The sequence below is a fragment of the Solanum stenotomum genome, chromosome 4 (assembly GCF_019186545.1).
Source record: "Solanum stenotomum isolate F172 chromosome 4, ASM1918654v1, whole genome shotgun sequence".
In the NCBI taxonomy this organism is placed as follows: domain Eukaryota; kingdom Viridiplantae; phylum Streptophyta; class Magnoliopsida; order Solanales; family Solanaceae; genus Solanum; species Solanum stenotomum.
Genome location: NC_064285.1, coordinates 65,526,591 through 65,537,452, shown reverse-complemented (window position 1 = coordinate 65,537,452; position 10,862 = coordinate 65,526,591). Strand labels below are relative to the sequence as shown.

Genomic DNA, 10,862 nt, shown 5'->3' with positions numbered 1-10,862 from the left:
GAATAGGGTAAAGAGTTTTGATCGATTTTTACTATTTAAAAAAAGAAGTAAATAAAACATGAAAAATGACTCAAAAAATAATTTATAAAAGAAAAAAGAACAAAAATAGTCCCTTGTGTCTAGAATATGTTTAAAATGATCATGTAAATATAATTTTGAATAGTTTTGTCTATTATATTTATTAAAGTAAATGTTTTTTTATACTAATAAATCCTGATAGTTAGATTTAACGAGAATTACCATAAAACTTAACAAGAGCTCGTATTTGGATGTACATTTCTTATATCCTTTTATTTACTATTTTAGTTTATTTATATTACAATTTTTTCTATTTTTGATTTATTACATTTCTAAAATTTGACATACTATAATTGGTTAACGAGTCTGTCAGAAATCTAATTTTAATCTATCATGTTTTATTTGGACCAAATAAATCCTCTAAAATAGAGCAAAACTTAGTTAAATAGCTTATCTACACCAGATTCATTCGATTCTAAATTTCTAACCAATAACCCGTAAACAATCAAGATAGATAGTATCGCATGTAGAGTTGTCAACATGGGTTGGCCCACCCGATCCGGGCTAATCCATACATGCTTTGAAATTTGACGGGTCAGGCCAGGCTAGGCTATTTTCTTGTGGGCTAGAAATGGTCGATCCAACCCGCAAGTACGTGGGAAAGCCCTCTTTTCTTAAAAAAAAATATATATTTTTTTTATAATTTTTAAAATTAAATTATAATTTTAAAATATGATCATAAATATCGACAAGACAATATTATATGGGGCAAATGTTACTACTTGTTAATTAAATCCACAAATAAAATTGTCTTTATAATATTTATTAAGTTTGATTTCAAGTAAAACATAAATAGCTAAATATAAATATTAACTTAATTGTTTTCCAATGATCATAATAAAAAAACACAAAAACTATGACAATATTGCATAGGCTACGGCCTATGTAGTGATTCCCTAGAAATTTTAGGAAATTTTTATTTTATGTAGTACATATTTTATAAACATAATTTGTATTTAAATTGTAATGTTTCAAACTTTAAACAAATTTTGAATTTAGAATCTTGTTATTTTTAATCTATTTTATTTTTATTTGTCCCACGGCCCAGTCCTATCCATATTTCTCAAGCTCCACAAATCAACAGGCTTATTCAGGCCGGGCTAAAAAATATTTTTCTTAAATGGGTTCCAAAAATCGTAGCCCAACCCTATCAAATCACGAGTTAGGCCAGGCCAGCCCAACGGACCTAGCCCATATTGACGGCTCTAATCGCATGAACTCTAAATCAAGTATCCAAACTAGCCCAACCCGACTGGATTGAACTCGGTAACCAACTCCGAGTCTAAAACCGGCCGAGTTGTATTTTGTTGCCCCGACCCGACCCTTGACGTTCTCTTCTCCACCATTTTTGTCATTTTCAAGGTCTGCAAAAAAATCCTCCAATTTATTATATCATATTTTGTTAATTATCTGCTAAGTAAATGCTTTGTAATTTAGTAATTCATCATTTTCTAGCTCAACAACCTAAAAAATCACTAAAATACTTGTACTATTTCAATTTTGGGGATCATATTCGTTTTTTTAGAAAAATGAAATTAGGGATTTGAACTGGTTGAAACGGGGACTGTAATTTGGTTGAGGAAACCTTGATTTTGGGAAGTGAAGGGCGTCGTTATGATAGTTTTCCAAGGGGTGACTCGTTGTGTGTCAATTGGCACTCAACAACAATTACTACATATCCAATGTATTTTCATGAATGGGTCTGGGGAGGGTAGAGTATATGCAAATTTTATCGCCACCTTGTAGAGATAGAGAGGTTTGTTTTCGAAAGACCCTTGGCTCGAGTGATACATGACAAGGCAGTTTTAAAAAGACACTACAAAGGTAGACAAGGCTTGACAAATAAGAGAGAAAATGTAATACACCATACATAGTAGACTAATGTGATAAATGAAGACAAGAAACAACACAGTAATTGAAGAATAAGAAACTACGAGACCTTCAATAGAATAGTCTCGTACCTTTTCTAAGCCACATTTCCTCGCAAAAAATTAGGTAGCTTCTGGCATATTAAAGAACTTTTTTTTTTATAAACTCACTGGCCCATAAATCACATTCTTCTGAAATGGTAGGAAACTCATATATAATTCGATTCAACACAGACATTAGACAAGTAGTTTTAACTGCAATGACTACTTACTGACTGCACCTATACGGAGTAAACTCATATATACCTTTTTTTTTTGTAAGAATCAGAAGAAGAGAAACACTACTACTTATATATAGAAAAAGCAATTTCTAAGACAAAACAACTTTCAATTGCAAGCATCACAATCATATAACTTCATCCCACAAGTTCCCTGCTTGTCAGATCCACATTTTACCAAGCAGTACAATTCTACTAGCATGTACTCCCTCCGTCCCTATTTAGTTGTCCATATTTCCTTTTTTAGTTGTCCCTATTTAGTTGTCCATTTTGACAAATCAAGAAAGGACAACAAATTTTTTCCTATTATACCCTTATTTACACTTCTTGAAAATTGTAAAAGTGTATGTTGTTTCCCTCCAATTTATTTCATTTGAATTCAAAGAAGTGGTTGTAATTTTGTAGTGAAAAGTTGTCATAAGGATAAAATTGTAACTTCACTGTGCTAATCATTGTTGCCTTAATCTGTGTGTCATTTCTAAAGTGGACAACTAAAATGGGACGGAGGGAGTAACACAGTTTTTTTCTTTTGATAAGGTAAAGGTTTATTAACTAAGTACCAAGAAGGTACCAAAACCAAAAGTTACAAATCCACTGGCATGTAACACAGTTTACAACACCAGAACTATTTACATTGCCCAAATCCTCAAAATGACGCAATTCTGTTCCAAAGTTTTGATCTTTTTACTTCCAAGTTAATTTGAGAGATAATGGACAAAAACACGTGAACTATCACTTTTTTCGCGAGTTTCACACTTCAACAATCCATTGTTCCCTTTTTCTTTTTCTACCTGAACTATCACCATCTATGTATTATAAGAGAAATAGTAATGATTTTTTTATGTTGAATGGACATCTTCCACCTAATAATCTAGTCTTTTGGATTGCGCTCTCCTGTCAGTCTACAACAATTGATATTAGGACAGGTCAATTAATGCTTGAGACTGAGACTCGAAGTGATGGCCTAATAGACCACTGAGAGTGGGTATCGATCTAGAAGGGTGCCAGATGTGACCAACTAGTAGAGTGCCAGCAGTGGTAGCCTAGATCCAAGTGGGGTGCCGGTTGTGATCAACTTAGCGCAATAAGGAAAAAAGGAATGAGATGCCAGTCGTGACCAACTTGACCAGAGGGGTTCTAAGAGTGCCAGCCATGATCAACAAAGTCGTTGGTCCTCAAGCAAGGAGAATTGTCGTGTGTCAATTGTTCCTCATTGATTAAACAGAGACATAGTAATGAATTTATAGGCTCAATGAACTCTCCCATCTAATAGGTAGTCTTTTGGGTTGAGTTCTCTGATTCAGACTGTAACATTATCCATAAGGGATTCCTAGTGGTTGAAGAGATGGAGTAATAACCTTGGGAGTTGGGATCAAGGCTGGAATCCTTGCAGATGCAACACTAGGTGTACTCCTCCGGCTAATTATACCTTGATGGGTAGAGTTACCCAATACTTGTGTTGATTGAAGATAATATCTACCTAGTCTTCATTAAGAAAAAAGATAACCTCTACCTAGTAAACTAATCAAGGTGTGCTCATGTTGATTCGGAAGCAATTTGCAAAGGCGCTATTGTAATTCGTGTTCAACTAACAAAAACAGCAATATACCTAGTGTAATTCCATTAGTTGGGTCTGGGAAGGGTGGTGTGTATGCAACCTTACCCCTACCTTATGAAGGTAGAGAGGGTATTTCCCATAGAGTATTTCGTGGTCAACTGACAGAAAATATTACTCCTTCCATTTCAATTTATATGGCGGTGTTTGATAGGAATGAAGTTTAAGAAAAAACTAAAGACTTTCGAATCTTATGGTTTAAAACCAAACACATTTGTGTTACTAGAAATCATCTCAACAACAACAACAACAACATATCGTCATACCCAGTGTAGTCCCAGCAAGTGGGATGACTATAAATCATCTCATTTAGGGTAAAGTGTGAAATTTAAAGTTAAATTGATTATACATACAGAAAGTTGTCATTCGTTCAGGGACAAACTTAAAAAGAAAGTATATCACAGAAATGAGAAGTATGCCACATTTAATGAGACAGAGAGAATTGGTGATTTCTATTTTCTTCCCATGTTAAATCCTCCAATACTAATTTGTTGGGATGTTGCCAACTAGGTATGTGCAACATTGGCTTGGAATGGAATGGTCTAAATATAATAACATGGATACAGAGGACTCATATAATCCATCCCAACCAATTTGGGATTGAGGTATAGTTGATTTGAGTTTCTTATATGAGCTCCTTCCAAATATTAATGTCAAATTAAATTCAATTGAACTCCTAATTATCAATGGAGGACATGATGTTCCTCGTCAAATAGTAAATGGACTAACACATCATTAGTTCCTCTTAATTTCGATCTAATCTTATGGTTCACGATCAATTCAAACCTCAAATTAAATTCTTAATTTTCAATAGAGGGTAAAAGAGTTCCTCATCGAATATCAAAATGACAGTTTTGACCCTTTGTCGATTAACAAAAAAAAGGGGCTTGCCAATGTTGTTTTACCAGCAAATATATTAACAATATTATATTATCAGTTTAGAGATGTTTCTTGAGGTTTAGCTTCGTATTCATAACACTACCTTCCTTTGTAATTTAAGTATCACACTTCTCTCCCATATCATTTTTCTCTTTATAAAACAATTCTATTAATATATTTATTTTAAATATAAAAAATAAAAATAATGATGAACTTTCCTTTATATATACTTTTTTTTTATTTGACAAATAAATGTAAATTCATTAGCTAAAAATATTGTCGTTTACACGTTTGGTTCCTGTGGAACCAGTGAATATTTTTCCTGATGAAAAATCTGATATGGGGGATGATATCCCAAAATGAAATTTTATTAATTTGAAATTTTAGAAATTTTTTTAATACTTTTTTTAAAAGAAATTAATTGTAAGTGCAAACAAGGGAAAAAAAAAATTCTATCTTGATTTTATAAATTAACAAGTAATTTAGATTTACCATTTATAGTAATGTGGACAATTAATATAAAAATAAGTGAGTATTTTATTTAAATGCGACCGAAGAGAAGATACCTTAGTGATCAACAATCTAAGTTTGAGCTTCTCTACCTACTTTTTCGATTGAATTTGTCGTATTAAATTTGTCTAATATAATTTACTTCGCAAACTATTATACTAAAGCTAAATTTATCTCGTACACAAATAATTAATAGTCTTTTTACGAAAACAAAAATCTCTAATGATGTTATCAAGAATCCAGAAGATCTTAATTTTTTGATAACTTTAATGATAAACCTTTCACGTATTACATAGTACTGGATTAATAATGGAGTAGTTGCATTATTAAGCTTAATTATTTAAAAAATCGTAAACTTGTACAACCAATTTTAATATGAATTCTTATACAACTAAATTGAACATATCAATTTAACATTATTTTATTTTTCTTTCGGCAGAGGGGTACAATTCTGAAAAAAATATATTAAAGTAATGCAAAAATCTTATTTTTGGTCCCTACGTAGTTGGTGTATATTTTTATTTTAATCCTCGTAATATTTTGTTAAGCAGATTTAATCTTCAATTTATCGCAATGTTGTATTGGTGGATTATTTTTAGAAATATGTTATTATCGAACATGAAGTAATCATACAAGTTTAACATAACATGTTTTGAAATTAAATAAATTGTGAAACATTTAATAATTCTTAAAATTCATGAACATTCCTATGCAAATAAATCAAATATGCATGATTCAAGTAATGAAAGATTAAATATGCTTAGTCAAATGTTGGTCACGAAAGTAAAACTGAAATTAAATTTTACCAATAACTCACAACTTGTTTATAAGATGAGTATTATGTATTGCTTCATGACACATTGCATTATATATATAAAACTTATATTGGTTTGGTGTTGTTTCATCATCACATACTAGCAGTTTGAAGAATAAAATTTACATTATTGTATGTATAAAAATTAAAAAGGTATGATACAATAACAATCAAAACCATCATTATATTCACAAAGCAAAAATAATGGTACGTTATGATACCATATATAACAAATAACAATTAGAGGCCGGCGTACGTATTTAGGATCTCGTTACGATGAATATAATATTATGTTTATGAGAAAATATACAATACAAAAAATTTAAATCGCATGTCCAAACAAAATTTTAACTTCATCTCATAATTTTACATCATAATTTCATATTGCATGGCTAAACAAACCCTAAGATATCGGAGGTATTGAAATCGATTGAATGCATTGACCGTATATAATATCATTCAATATTACTCATTTTAATATATACATTTGGCTATTTATAGTAAAAAATTACAATACTAAAAATAATTGAGAAATTTCCAATATGATAGACTTGAATTGTTTTGAAAGATTGATGCAATAAAAAAATTTAGTTTAAAACGTCAAAAATGCTACCAATAATCACTTAGAAGAGAAGTGTACGTTGCCCATTTTTTGTTTGAAAGAACAAAATAGATGTAAGATTCAAATTTCTAACATCACTTAGAAAGACATATGCGCTCAATAATGATTGCATTGTATCATACTTTATGTATGTTCACTCGTTATTTTTCAATATATAATACAACTATATATATGATCTCGAAAGAGGGGCATAGATTCGCGTGAACTCGGGAAATCCCCTTGAGACGCCCGTGATAACAACCATCCAACATGTTATACTAAAATAATAATAATAATATACTAATTTAAAAGATTTTTATTAATTTAAATAGCCTAATAGCCAGTCCATTGAAGTATTCCAAGAACCAACAAAAACATTAAATTAAGCTTTTATTCACTATGGAGAAACAAACAAATGGAAAAACAAGAACAAATGATGAAAAAAAATTTCAACAATCTCATGAAGCACAAGCAAATATGTGGAAATTTGTGTTTGGTTTCACAGAAATGGCTGTGATTAAATGTGCCATTGAATTAGGAATTGCTGATTTTTTGGAAAAAAATCAAGAACCTATTAGCCTAAATCAACTTTCTATTGCACTTGGTTGTTGTTCTTCTTCCCTCTATCGTATCCTAAGGTATGATTAATTAGTTTGTAATTTTGTATTCTGTTTGTTTCAATTTACGTGACAATGTTTAGCTATATATACAAGAAATTTGATTTTTTAAAATATTTGTGTGACTGTAATTGAGCATCTCATTATATTAAGGGACTAGTTCACGAAGGATTGTAGTGAAAAGGTTAGTACGTATTCATATTCATGCATCCGTAACTAGAGATCTTATGCTCAATTCCCGAGTATGGAGTTCTCTTAGGTAGAAAATGTCTTATCCTACTAATTAACATCGGGAGGAAAAAATTATTGAACTAATGAAAAGCTTAAAGTTAAGTTATTTTTAAATAAGGATATGAAGAATTATTTTTAGTTAAGACATACTAAAAAAAGTATCAACACTCAAACCTCTCTATAATATCATCATTTGTTTGGATATTTTTTTTAATTTTTATAAAGAAATGATGCTATAGAAACTATATGGTAAAGCATAAGATGAAACATCGGTTATAAGGAAAACTTGACATTTATTGTGAAATGGTGTTATAAAGAGATATGATAGTAGATATTTGTTATAAAAATAATAATGTTAATAATATGTACATATTTTATAGGTTCTTGATCAATCGTGGAATATTCAAGGAGACATCAACCAAAAGCTGCAAAAGCGGCTATGTTCAAACGCCTCTTTCCCGCCTTCTTATTAAAGAAGGCGAGAATAGCATGGCTGCTTTCTTGCTATTTGAAAGCAGCCCTGTGATGTTGGCACCGTGGCACAATCTTAGTGCACGTATTTCATCAAAGTACAATAGTACACCTGTCTTTGAAGCAGCTCATGGAAAGCATGTCTGGAAGTACGCGGAAGCTGATCCTAAACACAGTAACCTCTTGAACAACGCAATGGCGTGTGATGCTAGGGTTGCAGTATCTGCGATTATCGACGGTTGCCCCGAGATATTCGAGGGGGTGAACACGGTGGTTGATGTTGGTGGTGGTGATGGAACAACACTTAGATTATTGGTGGAGGCTTTTCCTTGGATTAATGGGATTAATTTTGATCTCCCTCATGTTGCTTCTGTTGCACCTCATGCTACTGGTGTTGTACATGTTGGAGGTGACATGTTTAATTATGTTCCCAAAGCTGATGCTGCCTTCCTCATGGTGAGTACTACTTCCGTCTCATATTAGATGAACATCTTACTAAAAATATATGTTTTATATGACTTGAACTTTTACTAATTAATCAGGATAGAAATTAATTAGTTTTTTTTTTCATTTTATCCCTACAATTAATATGACCTTGGGAAGTTTAAACAAATTTTGAAGATCTAGATTTTTTTCCCCAAGAGGCTTATTAATATAAACAAAGAATACAGTAGTAAAGTTGATCAATCTATTAATAATTTCTTAATTACAGTACAAAATAGAAAGTTAATTCCCATCTAATATGGGACGTAGGAAATAGATATTAATAGTAGTCATTTTAATGGATTGAATTTGTTTTAGTTAAAATATTTGACATTTTAATTATGATGGGAATTAATTTCTTAAATAGTTATTCATGTTATGAAAATGACTTAAAAAGTCTTTTTTTTTAAAATTTATTTTGTGCTAAGAAAAGTCATTCGTGATTTGTCCACTACCCCACAAAATAATTTCTACAAGAAAAGTACTAGAAAATAATATGGAATGGTCCCTTAGGTTTTGAGAGTAGGTCTAAAGTTGTCCATTGATATATTTTATACTATTATCTCTATTATAAGTTTCTAATGGACATTTCGTATAAAAATAGTTCATCGTTAAGGGATTTTCAATAAAGCATGTCGGAAACATTATTGAGGAGCCAATTTCAAACGAATTTCATAAAAAAAGATATATTTTTTTTAAAAAAATAGTGTTTAAGGGATTCCCGATGAATTGTCTATAAAAAACATTTTCAACAAAATTCGCTTTATTTAAATAGTATTTTTGCATAACTTCATGTATATATGTTGAAGTAATTGTATTGGTGGGAAATTATCTCTATTTCTACTAACCTTACACAAATTTCTGATGAAAATCTTAAAAGAGATTTTTGATTGAAACAACAAACAACAACAATAATAACAAACCCTCTCCAATTCCATAGCTAGAGTCTAGGGAGGGTAAAGTGTACACATACTTTACTCATATCTCGTGGAGGTAAATAGACCATTTCCAAAAGACTCTTGACTCGGATTTTTAATTAAAGTTTATCGTAATTGTTTCTAACATGCTAATTTTTGAGGGAGTTTGTCAGAAAATCTACTTATTTTTAATTTATTTTTCTAGGAAGTATTTCTTATATTCAATTTTGTTGTTAATTTTCATAACCTCATGTATATTGTTGTATATATTATGTATATTAGTGGGTTTTACATGATTGGAGTGATGAAGAATGCATACAAATATTAACAAAGTGTAGAGAAGCAATTCCACAAGACAATGGGAAAGTGATAATATTGGAAGCAATAATTGGTGAAAAAGAAGAAAGTATTATTAGAGGATCAAATAATGAGAAGCTCAAAGATGTTGGTTTAATGTTGGATATGGTGATGATGGCTCACACAACCAATGGAAAAGAGAGAACTTCTAAAGAATGGGCTTATGTTTTGAATGAAGCTGGATTTAATAGACACACAATTAGTCACATTAATGCTGTTCAATCTGTTATTCAAGCTTATCCTTCTTGATTTTTACGATGTTCGGAGACGAATTCAAAATGTAAACTCTATTGGTTTATCTTTAAGGTTCTTAGTAAGCATTGAACACGCATGTTGTTTTTTTAATATTACGAATTCTAATCTACTATTTGCTGCAACAACATATCTAGTGTACTGATCTCATAAGCATTGGACACGCATGTTGTATTTTTATTTTATGAATTTAATCTATACAATTTCTAGCATGAAATTTGTTGTATTTTTCAACTTATGAACTCAAGCATATTATTATTTTACTAGACATTTGATGCCCATGCCAGCACATGCCCAAAATATATGTTACTATTTTTTCCCTCAATTTATGTGATATAAAGGAATTTTGAAGAATCAATCAAAAACAATTATATGTTTTTTAAAAAAATATATTTGAAGTTATTAATTTGTTTTGATTTATATTATTTTTTGCGTCATTTTTAAATAATATATGTTACTTCTGTTCCAATTCACGTGAATAATCATAAATATTTTCAGTTGTTAATTTACTGCGAATTCTAGAACTTTTGACGTTATTTTCAAATAATATATGTTACTTCTTCTATTTCAATTAGTCAACCAAATTTCTTATAATATTTTCAATTGTTAATTATTGTGATTTATAACATCTTTTATGTAATTTTAATAATAATATATATTATTTCATTTGTTCCAATTCATATAACAATGATAAAATTTTAAGAGTCAACTAAATTTTTTTTTTTAAAAAAAGAAGGTTGTACCTCTAATATATTTTGTAGTTAAAATATAATAAATATAGTAGTTAAATTTCAAGAAGTATAACATGTTGAGCAAAAGAATTAGATACAAAACATAGACAAATTTTATGGCGGAAGAGGCACAAATATGACTTGATATGTGATTTTATGG

The 10,862-nt window shown here is 30.3% G+C and overlaps 1 protein-coding gene across 1 annotated transcript; it reads left to right on the top strand.

Moving 5' to 3' along the window:
• Positions 1-7,010: 7,010 nt before the first annotated feature.
• On the top strand, positions 7,011-10,070 carry LOC125862235 (acetylserotonin O-methyltransferase-like). The gene is made up of 3 exons (XM_049542265.1): positions 7,011-7,281; positions 7,872-8,418; positions 9,645-10,070. The coding sequence occupies exons 1-3, from the start codon at positions 7,043-7,045 to the stop codon at positions 9,966-9,968; spliced, it is 1,110 nt and encodes a 369-aa protein (XP_049398222.1). The 5' UTR covers positions 7,011-7,042; the 3' UTR covers positions 9,969-10,070.
• Positions 10,071-10,862: the final 792 nt, after the last annotated feature.